General features: G+C 53.5%; 1 protein-coding gene across 2 annotated transcripts in view; it reads right to left on the bottom strand.

The window, feature by feature from the left end:
• The window catches only part of Nkd1 (NKD inhibitor of WNT signaling pathway 1), a 71667-nt gene that overhangs the window by 10144 nt on the left and 42156 nt on the right, over positions 1 to 19367 (bottom strand). For both annotated transcript variants that reach the window (XM_059264523.1, XM_059264524.1), the window contains one exon: positions 9071 to 9137. In XM_059264523.1, the coding sequence (XP_059120506.1) occupies positions 9071 to 9137 (67 nt within the window). The remainder of the gene's footprint in view (positions 1 to 9070; positions 9138 to 19367) is intronic.

Here is a 19367-nt window from a genome sequence, read left to right as displayed (position 1 = left end):
GGAGGATGGGAACCGAGCTAACAGTCCGAGAAAGGGTATCCGTGTGTGCGTGTTGAAGGACATCATGCACCACACAATGGCTCTTCAGGGACTGCTCCCTGACCCTTGCCCTTGGCCTCTGCTCACCTGGGGGCCTCCCCTCTGCCAAAGGGCATGGTCCTCTATGTGTCTGACTTTCAGGAGCAGAGGGGGAATGTGAAATTTGTACCATTTTCCTGTGTCCAGGAGGTGCCAGTGTGGTAACACCATCATCCTAGACCCAGACCCGGGCTACAGGTTTCACCATGTAACAGAATGCGCGACAGGAGTCCTTTGACCCTTTCCGTGCGACACAGGGGACTTCAACTTACTTTTCTAGAAGATGCTCCCACCTTTTCCCTCCCAGAGTTCCCCGATGCCCTGGTACAGCGACTTTCTTGTCTATTTTGAAGGGAAACAGTGTGGGTCCTGACCTAAGAAGACTAGGTTACCTGCGGGCGGCTGAGACGGCTCAGTTAGACTGACAGTTCCAGTTGAACCTTCTGGGGATGTCAGGATCCTGGCAAACTGAGGCACAGGCCAGGAAAGTGGGGCTCTGTCCCCACCCCACTCAATTCACATATCCCAGTGCTGAATGAGCTCCTAAGAGCAACAGTGGGAAGGGGGTGCAGTGGGGGAGGGGCGCACCCCCCCCCCTGCTTTGTTCACACTTTCCAAGTCAGCGCTCTCTTCCTGGCGTCCATTTGCAGCAGTCCACATGGTACCCTGGAGGTACCCTGGAACCAGCGATCACAGCACGGGCAACGAGCTCACACAGTAACCGGACCCCACAGCCCTCAGTACCGCTATCCATTGACTCTGTCTTCACTGGGACCTTGTGAGGCAGTTACTGTTATTAGCTCCATTTTCCAGAGAGGAGAACCAAGGCATAAGAATATTCCAGATTCTCAGAGACCACAGCCAACTACAAACCGGCCTGCAGCAGTGGTTCTGTTCCCTGGGAGCCTTTTCCTTCTCCCTCCCTGCCTCAGCACAGCCAGCACCCACAGGGGCCGCCAGCACCCACAGGGGCCGCCAGCACCCACAGGGGCCGCCAGCCCTGAGCGTCCACTGAGGCAGCAGCTCCCGAGTGCCATCAAGATTACTAAGTGTGGAATGAACGGCCTGTTACTGAGGAGGAAAGGAGCATACAACAAGACGGCCGCCTCCTCAGAAGGCTCCCGGGGCCCGGCACCCTCACTGCCAGGCAGGCCACTGGCCCCAGGTACTTTGGATTCTATCCTTAACAGTCCCACCCCAATCCTATTGGTCAGATATCCTCCCCCAGAGAACCCTGAATCCAGCAAGGCCAGCCAGGCTGGTGACTCACTAGGGACTCAGACAGTCAAGCATCAACTACTCAATCTATCTAGTGCCCACTGGGCCACAGATGCTACCATGAGTCCAGACAGGGCACAAGGTATGGCCATGCCTTTCAGGCACTGGGGCAGGAGGCCCTTCTGCCACTCCTTGAACCAGGGTGCTCTGCTGAGGCCTTTAGTCACACCTACATCTCCAGCAGACACAGCCAGGCTGCACAGGGGCACCACAGTAGAGAGCGGCACCTGGTGCTTCTACTTTCCGACCAGGCAGCTTTAAGAAAGTCTGTACAGCCGGGCGGTGGTGGCGCACGCCTTTAATCCCAGCACTCGGGAGGCAGAGGCAGGCGGATCTCTGTGAGTTCGAGGCCAGCCTGGTCTACAGAGTGAGTTCCAGGACAGCCAAGCTACACAGAGAAAGTCTGTCTCGAAAAATAGAAAAGAAAAAAAAAAGAAGTCTGTACAGTAGAGTAAGGGTGATGTCTCCCTCACAGGGATGCTGCTTCTTAGTAGACAGCATCCTCACAGTTCCAGGAGAGAACCAGAGGAGGCGGCTGGTCAACACCACGGTAGGTACTCAGCAAGTGCGCACTAAGTGCTGACTGTGCCCTAGTCCCAGCTGGTAGCCCAGGTCTGAACAATCTCCTTTGCCCCAATCTGCCCCTTTGTAGGAACTATAGAGACATCACAGCCTGCAGAATCCTCCCCTCCCCCTCCCACAGAGAGAGAGGAGGAAGCAGAAAGCAAAACAAAGCCGAGTTCCATCTTCAAAGCCACTGCCTGGCTCTGCAGAGGTCCTGCTGATGTGAGCTGGCCAGGCTTATCGAAACCCGACTTCAAGTTCAAAGGGAAGTTATCAGACAAGCACCTCCAGGTTCAATGTTGCCTTTCATGTTCCACTTGATAAGCCCAAAGACAAGGAACCGCTGTTCCGTTCTCTCTGGAGTGCCCTTGCTGCCATGCTAGAGAGCATGTCTTCCTTCGGGACCTCCCCCGCCCCTTCCTCCCCACCTGAGGTGGAAAGCACCCCCTTTTATCCTCATGTGTCCTCTCTAGAGACCGCAGTGGCTTAAACTGTCCTCTCTTCCCAAGCAGGTCCCTCAAGCTGTCCTAGCCCACCAAGCCTCCAGAAACCCCCAGGTGGCCGAGTCAGTGAACATGCAGAGCCTCCCAGCTTGGGCAGGGCAGAAATGAATCACAGGCCTGAGAGACATGCTGCCCCCGGGTTGGGAGCCGAATAAGACTCCTTGATACCCTGTGCCCTACCAAAGAAGACTTCCATGTCTATTGTCCCCTGACCAAGTGCCAGAACAAGTGGCAGAGAACCCACAGAAAGCCATGCAGGCCCAGGGTCAGAGGGAGGGGCTGGGATTCTAGCAACTGGCATGGGATTCACAGATGACCCCTCTGAAACCAAACCAAGGCAAACAGCATTGTGCCCAGGCAGCGAAGCAGCGCACCTCCACTTGCCTATGGCCACTGGCATGAGGGCCAGGTAGTGGAGCTGCTCACGGTAGGCTCCCCAAGTCACATATCCAGGAACTATACTATGCTGCCAAGGACTCTAGTACCCAAGAACTCTCTCTGTTCCCTGTTCCTGCTTGTTCCTTGGCTGCCAGTCTCAGACACATCTTTCAGAGATTCTCTGAGCATGCTCAGACTGCCAGGGAAAGCCACAGCAGGGCACACTGCCAATGTGGCAGGAGAAAAGGAGTCAAGGAAGGAGGACAAAAACATGTTCTACTGCCCAAGAAGCATGTTTGGGTGATATGGAGCAGGGTGTCAGCTGAGCCTTGGGGGCCCCTGGGCCCGCAGCCTGGCTTTCTAAGTAAAGCTTAATGAGGTATTCCACACTCACTAGTCTCTGGCTGCTTCTGCCGCACACAGGGGAGCTGAGGCAAGTCATTACAAGAGTCCTCGTGGTCCACACAGCTTAAGATAGGAACTGTCTGGTCCTTTCCAGAACTCTGGGTATTGCTGCTTTAGGCAAAGGCAGCCCTGCACCCCTTCCAGGTATATGCTTGGTAAACAGGACACAGCTTGGAGTTACTGAGTTACTGTGACTTACTGTTTGGCTAACTGGAAACCCTGTGCAGTACCCAACCTGCTCAATCATTCATCATGGCCACAGAAGAGAAAAAACATGACATTTCTACTTTCTCAGAATTGCTTCTCAGCCCAGATGGACGTGGGGGCTGTGTGTGGGGCTCCTTCTGTGGCAAGCTACTTCCTGTCCTTCTCACATGGAGGCCATGGCCACTGGAGCTGGCTCGCTGATTTTGCAGATGATGGTTCTCTGTACACATCAGCTCCAGCCTGGCCGCTCTCCACCCCCAGCAACTGCCAGATTAAATGCATTACTTGACCATCTTCACCCGGCTCCCTTTGAAGTTCCCTTCTCAAGCTTCAAAATACCTTTTGGAGGGAGATCAGACAGCATTAAACAGAATTACTAATTAATTAAGCAAAGTTAAATTTTAAACACTGTTTGTTGTGTTAGCCAAAAGCCTGAACAGAACAGACTTCTTTCCTCCACCGAGATCAAAGACGGCCTCTTTCCCTCCCCCTCCCCCAGTTTAAAAAAGGGGAGGAGGAGGAGGAGGAGGAAGAGAAAGGGAAGAGACTTGGGAACCAGGAAAGGTGGCAGCTGTGATTAGGGCCTGGACTCCTCAACCTTCCCCAGGGCCAATAGGAGGCATCTCTGGGATCACATGCTGGGAGAGTTCCCCATCACTTTCTGGGGACTGTTTACCCTGGCAAACAGCAGTGACCCAGAGAGCAGCCTGGCACAGCCCACCCAGCCTGAGTGCTGACAGCTGGCGCCACCCAAACAGCAGGAGGAGAAGAGGGCTAGGAAACCAAGCAGGCCCTCCTGGTGCATCAGCTCTCTCCTAAGCTGCACGGGGCATGCTCACCTAGGGCTCTTGCCCTGTGTCTAGGGTCACCTGGGGTCATCTGGGGTTGCTAGGAGACAGGCTTTGAAAGCAGGCTGTGCACTGCTCAATTCCAGAAGTGTCATTAACATGACACCAGAGATGTGCATAAATGTACTACTTCCGGCATTTCTCAAGCGAGACAGGCAGGTGTGGAAGGAGGAGCGCTGAGTGCTGTCTCTTAATTGGTACAAATGCGACTGAGCTGGCAGGGCGTGGTCTGCTTCCATTCAATCTGGCAATTCATTCCATACAGTCCCATGTACGGGGCCCTCTGATGACCTCACGGCAGGCTCTGTGTCTACACGACAGAACTCTAACTTCCTAGAGGCTGGTCCCTGGTAGCTGCTGCCCCTGTACTGCCCACAGGAGGTGGCACATCTATGCACCCATGCAGTGTAGGAGTTTCCATACGCGTGAGCCCAGCTGTGCCATGTCCTACACACAGGCATAGGTAAGCTAGGATAGACAGATGCTGTCAATCTTGGCTTGAGCAACACGGAGGTTTGGTGTGAGGAGATGGTTGAAAAATGGGGGGATGCAAACTGAGGTGACAGCGGCCAGTGCCAGCTTATTTTAACACAGTCCACAAAAGCCTAGTTAACAGCAAGCTTGGTTAAAAGTGACAAATTGGAAACCAGGTTATGACCACGGCAGTAAAGACCCAACCTCAGTAAGGAAAGAGCAGCAATGGCGTCGAGCGTGTGCCACACGTCTCTCCATCTGGGTAGCCGACCAATTTTCAAGCAGACACAACAGAAGACTGAGCACAAGCTGGGGCTGCTGTGCTGAAGTTTGGACACGCGCCCTAACATGCTCGTGATCCCCTGCAATTGTCCACACAAAGATATCTGTGACAAATATTCTGGTCTAAGGGTGGCTTGCCAGGATGTTCCTGGGCCTCCAAACCTCCAGCAGCAGCTGTCAGGGGGAATGCAGATGGGTTTTAATATTAGCCTATGCCAGAAATAATTAGGAGGGTGAATCTGCGGCCGTGAGGAGAAGATCGTGTGTGCATTCCAGACCAAATGGTTTCTTGGATGACTGGCACAGGCCTCACGAGAGAAAAGGCTCTGGAGACGCACAGATGTGCCAGCCGGGCACTGCCGGTCAAGTTGGCAGGTACACGTGTCGTCTCATTAAGTCCTTACTAACATAATGTAGGAGTGTCACCATTTGCATTTCACAACACTGGGACTAAAGCTTAAAAAGCAAAATCGAAAGCTGGGCAAGGAGGCACATGCCTGTCTTAGGAGGCTACGGCAGGATGGTGAGTTTGAGTCGTCCACCCCTACACTGTCAGGCCACTGTACCAGGACTTTGTATTTAAAAAGAAAGGAAGGAAGGGAGGGGAGGGGAAGGGAGGGGAGAGGAGGGGAGGGGAGGGGAGGGGAGGGGAGGGGAGGGGAGGGGAGGGGAGGGGAGGGGAGGGGAAGGGAAGGGAAGAGAAGAGAAGAGAAGAGAAGAGAAGAGAAGAGAAGAGAAGAGAAGAGAAGAGAAGAGAAGAGAAGAGAAGAGAAGAGGGGAAAAAAAAAGAATGTATTCTTAATGGTCTCTCCCTACCCCCGCCATGGTTCTAGAGTCAAATCTCACAAACCTGGAGCTTCCCTGGTTAAGAAAACGAGAGTGGAATTCCTGCAAAGCATTCCTTGACTCAGAAGCCATGTCTTGCCGGAGACAGCACTGCACATTCCACATTCACAGGGTGGAGAGCTCAGAGTTGGAGTTTAGTGTCATTGCTCAAATTTGGATGGGAGGGGAGTTGAGCCAAGTGAACTGACAGGACAATTTAGGAACTGGGGGAAAGAAGCCAGGGGGTGTCACTAACTACCCTTTCATGGATAGATGTTCCTGATGCTCCCCCCAAAACCCATCTCGGACTTTGAGGGACCGAGGACAGAAAGAGGAGAGAGAAAGAGAGAGAGAGAGAGAGAGAGAGAGAGAGAGAGAGAGAGAGAGAGAGAGAGAGAGAGAGAGAGAGAGAGAGAGTCTGTGTCTGTGTCTGCATCTGCTCATACTAGGTCCAGCTTTTAGCTTTTCATGTCTTAGCTTTTTAGGCAATCCTATCCCTGGAATTTTCAATTTCAAAAGCTTCAAGTTGAAGCAAGCTTGGTTGAGCTTTCCAAAGAGCCCAGAGTTCTGGATTGAGGAGCTTCACTGTGAGGCTCTGCTTTTCAGGGAACCACTACCACCTCCTAGGCAGCAGTGATCTGCCCAGCAGAGCCCCCAAGCACTCCCTGGCTTCCCTCCAAATGTGCAAACTCCCCTCCCACACGCCACCACTGGGCCCAGATCCCAGCACTGGTTCTGCTTTAGAGACATTTGTGACTGAGAGGAAAGAGGCCATGGGGAAAGGAGGCAACTGTCTGCAAACACTGTCCGGTCTTCATTTTCGGAGGTCTGAATAGAGCTGGGGGGACACTGTGAGTGTCGGCGGCGACCCTGGACAAAGAGAGTGGTATGAGCCTGCTACGGTCATCCATTCTGCCTGTCATCCCTCTCCCCTGGGAAAGCCCAGGAAGGAGATTAGCTTTCAAACCTGGCCAGCACAGATACAGCTAAACCTCCCTGGCACGGCAGAGGAGAATCTCCACTGCCCATGCTGCACTTTCATGGAGAGCAGATGGGAAGACATCAGGTCAAGTCCACTCAGTGGAAACAGCTTAGAGATGCTGGGGACTGGAGTGTGACTGCTGAGCCTACAGGGAAGTCCAAGCAGGGAGGGGAGCCAGGGTGGCTGCCTGCTGCTCCCAGAGGCCTCCTCAGACCTCAGGAACTGCCAGCCAGCCTTGAAGATGGACCTGCCCTGGAGTGCTGAGTGGAACTGCCTGTGGCCACTTCTTGAGAAGCACTTACCCTTACCTTCTAGTTCACTGTCCTTTAACTCCAGTCCCCAAGAGCCAGGTGGCTTGACCACCTCAGCGCCTCCATTTGGATGGCCAGCAGGGTTTTCAACTTGGCATCCCTAACCAAGCGCCCTGCACCCAGTGATTCTCCCTGTCACCCAGGCTTCTCTAGGGTTTTTTGTTTTGTTTTGTTTTTTTGAGACAGTTTCTCTGTGTAGCTTTGCGCCTTTCCTGGAACTCACTCTGTAGCCCAGGCTGGCCTGGAACTCACAGAGATCCACCTGCCTCTGCCTTCCAGTGCTGGGATTAAAGGCGTGCACCACCACCGCCTGGCCCAGGCTTCTCTTTGTCCTTACCCAGACACCAAGCTCCTGTGGGTTCTGTTTTGAGAGCCTGGAGGGGACCTGACCCAAGGAGAGGGGTCACAGACTTCAGTAGCCTTGGCAGCCTCATAGGTGGTAAAGAACCAATAGACTGCCAGGTTCTGCAAAACTAGTTTTCTACAGCAGATGCCAAGTGGGCACTGGGGTGGTAGAAATGCTGCATGGAGCCCTGAGATGGAAGTGAGTCAGGAGGCTGGGCTGGGTAGGGCCAGCTTCGGGTGAGAGGCAACAAGGAGACCCTGAGGATAGGAGACGTACGTAAATCAGGGGGAGCCCATGATGGAGAGAACACCCTTGGATGTATCATGGGCCTGCCTACCAAGCCAGTACTGACTTGCACTTAGGGCACAAGCCTGAGAGGCCAAGTAATTGCTGGGAGTGAGTGAGGGGCTGCCCCTCCTGTCCCTGGCTGCTGCTGGATCCTCAGAAGAAGGGTCCCTCTCCTTTCCACACCCTGCCACACAGGCCTGCAGTCAGTTTGGAACCTCTGATGTTTACTTTGTTCTTTCCCAAGTTCAAAAGGAGCTCACAGCCCTGCACACCAAGCCAGCCTTAATCTCCTGCTTCGCTCCCAGCTGGCCAGTTAAGGCGGCTAAGACTCGGGATTAGGGGCAGCTTTACAGAACAACCCAGGAGCCAAAGCCCTCCTCTCCTGGGATGGCCAGAGACTCCTTTTCATCTTCACGCCTCACATGGCCCTTTTTCTCCCTTAAACAGCTCTCTAGCAGCCAAGAGGCAATGAGCTTGGCCAACAGAAAGACAAAGGCGACATTCAGGAACCAGTTTTCTCCCCTAGCCAGGAGCATAGAGGGATACCACAGCCCCAGATCCAGCAGGTGTATGGCTGTGTGGCCAGGACTCAGGGGCATCTGCCCTTGCCAGCCTGCCATGCCCAGCCATATCCCTGCCCTAGTGTGGGTGAGCTTGGGCTACTACAATAGGAGCAGCAGGAGAGCCCCAAGTGGACAATGGGTCCAGGATTCTTCCAAGGGTCTTAAAGAACAGACAGGGTCCTTGCTTTCCTGGGCTGCTCAACATTGGCCAGGCTCTCCTCCCATAGTAACAGGCAGAGTAAAGCCATTGCCTGCCACAGTCATGAGAAGTCAGCTGAGCCACGTGGGCACAGCAAAAGGCACTAGCTCCCACTCTTACAGACAAGGACACAGGCATTGCCAGAAACAAACCAGCAGGCTAGAGGCTAGGTCCATGCCACTGTCACTAGCTCTACAGCATGGCACTTCAGCTGCAGAAAGGAGAGGTCTTGCATGACAGATCAAAAGCAGAGAGGCCAGAGGCAGGCTGTACCAGTATGTTTAGCTAGGGCAGTGCACAGATAGACTTGGGGGGAAAAGCAATCATGTTCAGAATCCAGCCGGACACTCATTATCACTGATCCCACCACAGGAGGGTAGCCCTGTGATGGCCTGCCTGAAGTCTGGTAGCTCCTGAGCACAGGGTGTGGGTGTAACCCTGAGTACTGTGAAGGGCTTCACATCCCCGCCTACTCCTTCAGAGCTCTGTGGGCCTTTCCCAACCTAGTGCCATAGGCAGAGCTACTAAGACCCACATACCTTCTAGCTGGAAGTCGTCCTCGTCCTCCTCACCGAGCGCCTCTCTGGAAGTGTCACCCACGAGCTCCTGGGGAAGACAGGGCAATGGTCACAGGACAGTAGGACCCAGCAGGAACCCACCTGGCTAGACGGACACGTGACACTGAGCACAAAGTACCAAGCCAACAGGATGAGCCTAGTCATGGGCTTCTTGACCAAGTGCAAGTGACTTCTCAGTGCACAGCACCCTGGGAAAAACTTCCCAAGATCCACCTAGGACCCACACCTCCTAGAGACCAAGTCCACTCCCCCACTGGAATGCCAGGTAAGATAAGTGTCCCTTACCCCTCCTGTCCAGGCAACTTCACAGCCACAGCCTCAGAAGGCACTAAGGAAAGACCTCAGTCTAGATTCTTCCTCCAAACCAAGTGGGGCCCTCTACGCTCTCTTCTCTGGTAAATCCCTATTGCCCTCGACCAATTGTAGCACCAACACATTGGCTAACACCCTGGGCCTGTATGCTCTGACTCCAGTGATCCTCGCTGGAGCCTCCACGTCTTGCCCATGGCCTATTTTCCCACTAGCCTGGTCTAGGCACATGCCTGATCTGTCCTCTCCATGAGCTGATGCTGTTTAGAACCAACGTGGCGGGGGTCCTTCCTTAGCAGCCTTGTCAAGCTGCCATCCATTCGGATACTGTCATATTGGCAAAGGGAATTCTGCTGTCCTCCAGGCTAGGGAACGCCTGAGATGTCAAGAGACTGAAGCCCCAACTGTCTGACTCACCCCAGCGGACTAGAGATACAGAAAGACTAGACTGTATCTTGCAAAATGACTTCTCTATTTATAGGTACTCAAACAGGAATTCTGAAACCTGAGATTATTTAGATAAAGTTAAACAAGACCTTTTAATGTAAGACTTCTCAGGGCCTTGACTATAGTTATCAACATGTGAATCTCTGTTGATATATAGTGCAGTGTGGGGCGCACATCTCAAGGACCCAGTTTGGAAAGTACTCCTCTCTTGGAAAAGGAGGAGGTCAGGGAGGGTATGCCATATTCCCTCTCCTAATGTCACAATGGCTGGTCTGATGACGCTTCTAAGTCCCAGCAAATGGTAAGCAGTGAAAAGCCCAAATACACCAGCTGCAACCAGTGCCTCACTGTGACCACAAAAACCTTTGCCTGGGCAAAATTTTCACAGACTATAAACCATCCAAACGTGGCACTTCAGATGCTTAAAGAATACCCAGGCCGCCCTGGGCCTGGCAGGGCAAAGGATGCTGCATGCCACAGTGGGTGGCTCACTGGTTAGAGCCGCAGGGTGGTTTCTAATCTCAACTTTTGTTCTGGAGACAAACAGTCCTCTGTTAGCCTGCAGCCTAGATCATTGTAGGCACTCCTTCTTCAAGGTGGTTGAAACATGACTGTCTCTGCTCTGGTGTCCCATTTACTTCAAACCCTGGTGGCTTTCTTCACTCCCCTGCTTGTCAATTATCATAATCACTGAACATTTCCCAGGCTTGTAACCTGGCTGTTTGTGTTAACAGAGCCAGAGTTGACAGGGGATCTGGAGACAGCGACAGGCAAGGTACACACACAGGTGGCATCATCAGATGGCAGGCACACCCCAGCAGCCAATTAAAGCCCAACTTTCATGCCACAAAGACTGCTGCCATCTCCTCAGCCCTGAAAGGCCAGCAGGCAGTGTTTGCGACAGGAGCAGCAGCAGGGCTTTAAGGGGACAAAGGCCCTTCACGCTGGGTCCTCTAGGAGACAGTGGGCTCAGCACTGACCTCAGTAGCCCTGATAGCACCACAGCAAGGAGGCTGGCCATGATGAGCCTTTGAGGTCCTGTGACTTTCTGTTGGCATTACTGCCATATCACCCCAACAGAGTGGCCAAGGAAACCATCTACTGCTGCTGCATGACAGACCCAGCCCACCTTCAGAGGACTGAGCTCACACAAAGTATACGCTCTGTAACACACTGCAGTGCTCCCTGGGCCACTCCAGGGTCTCGGCATAAAGTGTTCATGGTCTCTAGACCCAGGGAAATGCAGTTAAAGTGTTCATGGTCTCTAGACCCAGGGAAATGCGGTGTGGTGAGCCAACCCTGGGTCATGCCCTGGCTTCTGGGCTCTCCTGGCATTTGGACTCTGGTGGACTTATCTGTACCGTGGCCCCAGTATGAGCCACACTATGGTGAGAGAGCTAACACTCACGAGACGCTCCCTGAACAGCAGGCGGTGCTGATTCGTGTTAAAGAGCCTCCTCTGGCCATCACAACAGTCCTGCTCTGTCCACCTCTCAAGAGAGAGTACTCAGAGCACTCATGCAGCATGTCCAGCATGTGCAAGGCCCTGGGTCCCACTCGCAGCATTGCAAAAAGGGAGGGGACTGGAAAGGAGGGAGAAAGGAAGGTAGTGGAACCCTCTCTATTATGCATTTGAGGCCAGCCTGGGCTATACCCTATCTCAAACAAACAATGCATGAAATGGGGCCCAACCATCAGCTCTGGTGGCTCAGAGGCTAAGCACTCCCAGTCTATCCAGTGGGACTCAGAGCAGTACAGCTAGCTCCTTCTTCTCTGTGGTGTAGGCTTGGTCCTGGCTCCAGCCTGGCCAGAAGCCCATTCCACACAGCCACAGACCTGTAGCGACCTCCTACAGGAAGGCAGGTGCTGTGGGAGCTGCGCACTCAGACCTCATAGCTGTAATGAGCCCCGCGGGGCCTGCAGCAGAGGGCACAGAAATGCGATCAGGCAGTCACGGGTGGTGCAAACACAGCCCACTGACAAGCTAAGTCTAGGAGGTGCAGCTCTACCTCCCATGTGCCCTGGTTCCCCCTCCACAGATAGGGCCACAGCACACTATTTCAGGGTGACTCTGAGGAGCAAGGGAGTGCTCCACCTCCATGCTGGAAGATCAACCAGCAGTTACTGCTCATCGCTTCCTCTGTATTCACCATCAAACACTATCAGTACATGCTGGAAGTGCTGGAACTGACCAGCCTTAGCCATCCTCCAGTGGCAATCACTGTGGGGTATGCTGCTATTATCCCACTCTATAGATGAGAAAACCAAGGCAGAGCAGTCTTGTGGCTTGCCAATGCTATAGTTCTTACACACCAGAGAGCCTGACCCTTACCACTGTACTTTCTTATAAGAGGCCTGAGTCTGGAACTTAGACAGAGGACTATCTCATTCCTAGGACCCAGGGCCTAGGCCCCATCTCCTCTGGCTTCTAGGACTGTGGGCCTCAGACTTACTCCAAGTTCTGACTAAACAAGAGGCCTGACTTGGTATTCTGTCAGGCCATGTGGCCTACATGTGCCTCTGAAGTCCCGGTGCTGTCCCTCCGCTGCCCTGGAGCCCAGCCTCCACCCCTCACTGGGCCCCAGGAAGAGCAACTTCTCCGGTCACTGGTGTGCAGCCGGCCCAGCCCTGAGCTAAGAGGCACAGGCACACTGCCTTATAAGGCCTCTGGGACGGAAAACCACATCAAAGTGGGGCCTTGGGGAGTGTTGGCGCAGGGTAGGGATTTTCCCTTTGTCGTTGGGACCTCACACTCCTGAACTCAGTCTCCCCCATGCAAGGCCCCAGCAGGTCTCTGTCAATCTTTCTGTTCTCTAAGAGGTAACAGATGTGGGTGCCACACATTTTCCAAGCAAACTCTTGGTGCCCACAGAACACGGTACCATGCAGACTCAGGAATGCACAGGACTGAGACATTCCGGGAAGAGGGGGCACAGCCCAGGCCACCCCAGAACCCTCAGAATCAAGCAGCCTGTCCTAGTTAGGCCCTGAGATGAATGCATAGCAAACTCTTTCTTCCATGAACTCTGCAGACACAGCCCAGCCTCACTAATAGCACGCTCCATCTTCTGTTGCCAGAGGCAGGACAGGGCCAGTCCATGCTCCAGTGCCCAGGTGGGCCCAGCTCGGGCTCCAGCCCCTCTCCACAGCTGAGTGACAATAAAAGTGTCATTAAACTTGTCCACCCCTATTTTCCTCCTCTGTAAAATGGAGATGTTTTTATGTCAGAGGAACCAAGGAAAAGGTGGGGTCAAAATGTCCAGGTGGCCTCTGTTACAAAGTCAAGAGCCCAAATGTCAGATTCTCCCCATTCTTCTGCCGTAGCCTCCCCTCATGCTCTCAAGTGTCCTCACGGTCCATCCTGATAATCAGTCACCTAGCTCCCAGCAGCTCCGCCCCCTCTGAGAGCCTATTTAAGTTCACTGGCATCTAGAGCTAAGAGATCTCCCCAAAGCCACCAAAAGATACAATGTGGTTCTTCACTGTGGGTTGGTGGACTCCTCTGCCTGCCACAGAGCATGTCCCAAGGGAGGAGTGAGGGAATACATGCAGAGGATATGATGCCACCACTGTGCACCTAGGAAACAGTGACTGTATAAGGGACCCTGAGGCACACAAGAGGCCAGAGAGCGTATGGAATGGATTTCCCTTCCACTGGGAAGGGAAAGAGACACAACCTCAGTCAGACACCAGCCTTCTCAGAATCCTTCCTGTGCTCAGAGATGAGGACAGTGGTCCCGTGGCTCCATGGGGGCTGATTCCAAAGACGTCCAAATCTTAGGACTCTGAGGGCTCTTAGATAAAACAGCACAGTATCTGCAGAGCCTAGCTACCTCCCTCGAAGTCTCTAAGCCATCTCTGGATGACTCTCGGTTCCGACAGGGCAGCTGTGTAAGCAGCTGTCACACTGCTCTGTTTAGAGAATGACAGCCACGAAAACAGTCTGTGCTTGTTCAATACAAAGGCGGTTTTTTCCATGTGTATCTTCCACGGGATGAATGGGTGGGTGTGGGACCCACAGACACAGAGGGCCAGCTGCACATCCACGTGCCACCCAGGTAATGAAATCCTGACTTAACAGACTGCAGATGACCACCCACTTCACAGAAGAGGGACCTGGAGTCCAGACAGATGGAGAGAAAGGTCCAAGAGATCACAGAGAAAAGGCAGCAGGGAAGGCTGGGGTCCTCTAGGCCAAGGAGGCTACGACTTCCTAGTTTCAGGACTGCTGGGGTGCCCAGCCACCAACATCACCAGCAGCTGATTGCTTTTCTGTGGTACATCCAGGGAACAAGAGATGGGGAACCAAGGCTTCTCACCACCTGGGCCTCTCTTGCTGTGTCTAGCACACACCATGAACCTGGACCTAGCCTGAGAGTCCATTCTACTCATGAGCACCACAGGCTGTAGGTGCTGGGAACTGCCCACCCAGGCCAACAATGAGCAACATGCAGGTCCAGAATACAACCCAGTCGCCATCCAAGGGCTAAGGAGATGGACAAGGCTCCCAGAAGCACTGGCTCCCATGACAGGAAGTTGGGGCACGCCCTCCCCAGGGGCAAGAAGAACACAAGTTCATTCTGCCCCAGAACAGTATCAGAACCAAGATCTCAGCAGGCCGCTCCCAAAGACAGGCAGCTTCTGTCCTCAAGTATACAAGACCGTAAGGCAGAGTCCTCAACTCCTCTACCAGTCTGCCAGCCTCAGGTCACCAGCAATGGATCCTAGACTCTCAGGAGAAGGTAAAGACACCTGTCTCTCTGGCTGCATTTTGCCTCAGCTCCAGCTCCTGAAGTTCACCGCTTCAGCCCAAATGCAGGTCAGGGAGAACAAAAGGCTATGGACCACCATCTCTGAAAGCAGGCTCCACATGATGGGGCCTAGCTGATTTTGTCTTAGAATAGTACCTGATACATTCATTATGTGTGTGTCCAACCTCTGAACATTTTGACACAGTACTAACGAAAATCTTGCAAAAACTAGGTGTTTTAAGTAAGTTTACCATTTTGTGTTAAGTTGCATTCACAGCTTCCTGGGGTGCCTATGACTTGTGGGCCATGGGCTGGACACATCTGTTAGGTGCTGGGCAAATGCGATAAATGTCTTCTGAATGGATTTTGGCACCAGGAACACTGCCCTCCCTATCCTGCAGGCATTGCACACTGGGACGGTGACAACTGCCATCGCATTAACCTCTTCTCTTGCAACAGCAACTCGGGTTAAACTTGTCCCGCTATACAATCCTGACTCTTATGGACCCAGGACCAAGCCACAGCCTACTACAACTGGGATCCAAGACTCTTGCCATGTCCAGGAGCCGTAGGAGCCTTGCTTGGGCCACGCTTGCCCATGGCCCTTCATTTCCCCAGCTGGCCCAACCGTGACGCTCGGAGGAGGGAGGTAGCTCTCAGGCTGCACTGGCAGGTCTGGCCTTCTGCCTAGGCTCACAAGAACAGCCTCCGTGGCTCCAAAGACACGGAGCAGTGATTAAAATTCCTTGCATCGCTCCTATTTTTATCTGCCGAGGATGTAATCGGAGTGCTCCTTGAGGCGCCCCCAGCTGGCCCCCCACAGCTAAGCATGCAGCCTGGATGCCTAGTCTGCTGCTAGCGAGATGGACATCAGACATCTGGAAGGACCCCACAGGACACAAATGATCCCCAGAGATGGCCTTGCACATTTCTGGCATCAGCCAGCCACAGATCAACAAAATATACTGCCCAGACTGTCACTCTGCAAGCTGTGGACATCTGTGTGGCATCTATATGCCAAAAACACCACAACTTCCTTCAAGACAGTTCCTACCTAAGCTATTTAATATTTCTCTCCCCCTCCCACTAGCCTCTAGAGCACTGGAGTACTGAGGGACAGAACCTAGGGTTTCTACCAAGCACTCTACCACTGAGCTCCCCAGCCTTCTTTTTATATTTATATTTTTTATTTTGAGACAGAGTCTCAACTGCCAGGCTAGCCTTAAACTTGTGATCCCCTGCCTTGGCTACTGAGTAGCTGGGATTACAGGTGTGCAGCTGGCTAATATTCAACTTCTCTAAGTATGCTAAATATCCTCATTCTCTCCCCCATCTCCTCTCCTCAGTCAATGAGATCGGTGAAAGACTGGATATGAGTCCTCATTATATTTGAGGCTTCTGAGGGATGTTTCACATTAAACAGATACAGTCATTAAAATGCCAGATGTCCATTACTTACCATCTCAAGTCCAACCCCACAGAAGAATGATGCCCAGGCTTTGAGAATGGTAAAAGCACCATGGCGCAGCCCTGCCCTGTGGCACGGTTCACTCTAAACGGGGGTGGGGGGGTGGGGGGGTACAGAGCAAAGGCTAACACCAGGGACTCCCAGGCTCTTCCCACAGGATAGCAGCTACGTTTAGAATGTGATTTCTATGGATGGAGAAAAGAAGGCTGAAGGGAAAATAAGCCCAAACCAACAGAATGTGGTATGCTTTCTTGTGTTGAATCTCAGAGTTTGAAGCAGGAGTTCTGGGGCAGAAGAGGCTGTTCAGAACAGCCAGGGCATGGGCCTAGCCAAAGTTCAAACACACCTCTACAGCAGAGCCCAGGAGCTCACTGGGGCATAGGGGTACTAGGGCCATAAAGACCAAAGACACAGTGATCACGGTAACTAACATACACTGAGTGTAATAGCTGTCCAGTGCTATGTTCAGTCCGGTACCTCTCTAGCTAAACCCTCCACAGCGCAGGGTCTGAGGCCTGTTGCTGTCCCAACATGAGCCCTGTAGATACTGAGGTTCTGTCTGTTCATTGGTGTCCCCAACTGCTGTAACAGGGAAATGAGTTGTGCATGAAACAGTGAGCTCACACCTGGAGCAGGATCTGTCACCATCAGTTCCCTGGCTGGGGCCTTCACTGTCACCCCACTGCCCTCTCCTCTCTGAGGTCTTTAGGGATCAGACATCTACGCTCTCCCCAAAGGCACATAGTCAGGCTGTTGCCTTCCCTACCCCTATGTTCCACTACCACTGCCAGGCCGCTGCCCGTCACACTGCTCACCTGCCCAGCCACGGCCTACTGCTGCCCACCTGAGATCTGATGGCAGGAGTGAGCAAGAGCACCTGAGCACATCTGACTGGCCTGCAGCTGTGCGAGGGCTGTGGCGACTCCAGTCTGCTGCCAGGCTATAGCCCATGCGCCTCGTGGAGCAGGGCGGCTGTGAGCCAGGCCACTCACGGCAGGCGGCCACTCACAGCAGGCGCCTCTGCAGCTCCCAAGCGACCTTGCTGAGGGGAAGGATGTGTGTTATGGCCCAGGACAACAGGCAGTCAGGCCAGGAGCTGGGAGAAGAGGGATCAGAAGCGAGTTTCCTCACTCAGCCTCAGAAGTGAGGTACTGGCTTCTAGCTTTGTTAAACAAATGCACACATGAGCAAGAATTTTTCTTTCTGTCCTCACCATGCAGGAACATCTGGAGAGGGCAGGCAAACAAATGTGTTGGCCAGACTCTAGGATACTCTTGTCTGTACACACACACACACACACACGGGGTGGAGGGAGTGGCACTCTATCTAGCTCTAAAGGACACAGATGTATACACACAGACAGACACACACACACAGGGTGGGGTGGGTGGTGCTCTCTCTAGCCCTAAAGGGCTCTGGGTAAACCACCTGCAGAGGTCACTTCCCACTGGCCCTGCTCCTAGCACCCCAGGCCTCCCTTCCCAGCTGCCCCCATCCTGTTCTACAACCCAGCATTAAAGGCTTGTCAGCCAGGGCATGGAGGCAGAAGCAGGCAGATCTCTATGAGTTCGATGCCAGCCTGGTCTACATAGTGAGTTCTGGGACAGCCAGGGCTATGTAGAGAGACCGTGTCTCAAAAAACAAAAAAAAAAAAAGGGGGGGGGGGAGGAAGAAAAGCTTCTTGTTGCTTTCCCACAGGCCAATGAGTCCAGCCCATCTGTGTTGTCAGACCCAGAGCCCTCTGCCCTTCATAAGGGTAGTCTCACACCTCCCTGCACTAGTGGGGGGCATTTACCATACTTCCCCACCCATCCCCTATTTGGGTAGAATCAAGTTTCAGCCTGGGGACTGATCTGCACCCCAAAGCCTACGCAACCTGATGCACAGGTGCACGAGCTTACACAGAGGCAGACATGAGAGACTGGGTGCCAGGGGCCCACGTGACCAGTCTGGAGCCCTTCCTGCCATGGGATGAGTGGGCAGCACAGCCACCGCCTGTGGGACCCAGCGACAGGAGCACCTGGTGCCTCCTGCAGCCGTCTCCACGTCTGTGCTGTGAAACTGTTGCCGCTCCCACCCCCTCTCTCTGATCATGCGCTGCCTTTACACCAAAACGTTGTTTTCAACCTTAGAACAAAGATGTGGCTTCCGTCAGATTCACCTGAAGCCCATGCATCCCACACCAACCCACAGCTTCTCCAAGCCCATCTCCCTTGGGTCCTCCCTGGGTTCAAATATAGCAGTCTCCACTGCTGCCCAGGCCAGGCCACGGGAGTGAGCTGATGCTTCTCCTGCAACGTTTCCTTCCTTCCGTCCCCACGTCCAGTTGGCTCCACCCTCGAGCCACAGGCTGGCATTGCACACTCTCACCTCCTTCATGTCCCCACGTGTCCCAGCACTGACACAGGGACAACAGTGATTGTTCCCTGCACTCTGCTCCCCACCACTGCTTCACCAGGCCCCACCCACTGCACATCATCCACGGCTTCCCGATCGCTGTCTGCTGCAGTCACGTTCGACACCCTCCTTGCTAGTGTGGTGCTTAGCACACGGCCTACTCAGGCCTCTGCACCTACAGCATCCTCTGCCTGGCCTGCTCGTTCTCTAGGAAGCCCCTCTCTCCTTCAGGGTTTCACTATTAATCTGTTTTAAAATGCAGCCCCTCCCATGACATGCACTCACTCCCTGCCTCAGTCTTCTCTGGGACTCACCACCCTCTGTAATACTATACCAGGCCTCACAGGAGGCATGCAGCAGGCACGTGCTGAGCAACCAACGCAGCTCTCTATTTACAGACTGAGAAAACATTCCCTGCATTTTCTCCCAAGAAAAAAAGCAGTGGCCCAAGAGCCCAGAGAATGTGATTGCCTCTGCTAAAATTATCCACATGTTCCCATATATCAAGGTTACAGAGATGGCACCAAAAATGCTCTCTGAGGCTGTGCCAGCTGGCACGCAGGTCACCTGATGTTCACCCCAGCTCAGGAGTTCACCAACTTATCCACAGCCGGGAGCAGGTTCTGCGTGCATCCAGTTCAGCCCCAGCCAACAGAAAGACCACATAAAGAATCCAGGAGTCCCCGTGTCGAACTTCTCACACCTTTACTGATATCTGCATTAGGGCCTTGAGAGCCTTTCTTGGCACATGGGCTCCCTGTGGTCTCCCAGAGGCCACCCCTGTGAGGTTTCCTTGGAACCCACCCTGGCACCTGGTCTGAAGGCTTGGAACTGGGTGGTCCTGAGAAAGGCACAGGAAGCTACAGCTCATGGTGAGTCTGGACAC

The sequence above is a fragment of the Peromyscus eremicus genome, chromosome 5 (assembly GCF_949786415.1).
Source record: "Peromyscus eremicus chromosome 5, PerEre_H2_v1, whole genome shotgun sequence".
In the NCBI taxonomy this organism is placed as follows: domain Eukaryota; kingdom Metazoa; phylum Chordata; class Mammalia; order Rodentia; family Cricetidae; genus Peromyscus; species Peromyscus eremicus.
Note: the sequence above shows the minus strand (reverse complement) of the source record. Positions and strands in the feature narration are given on the sequence as shown.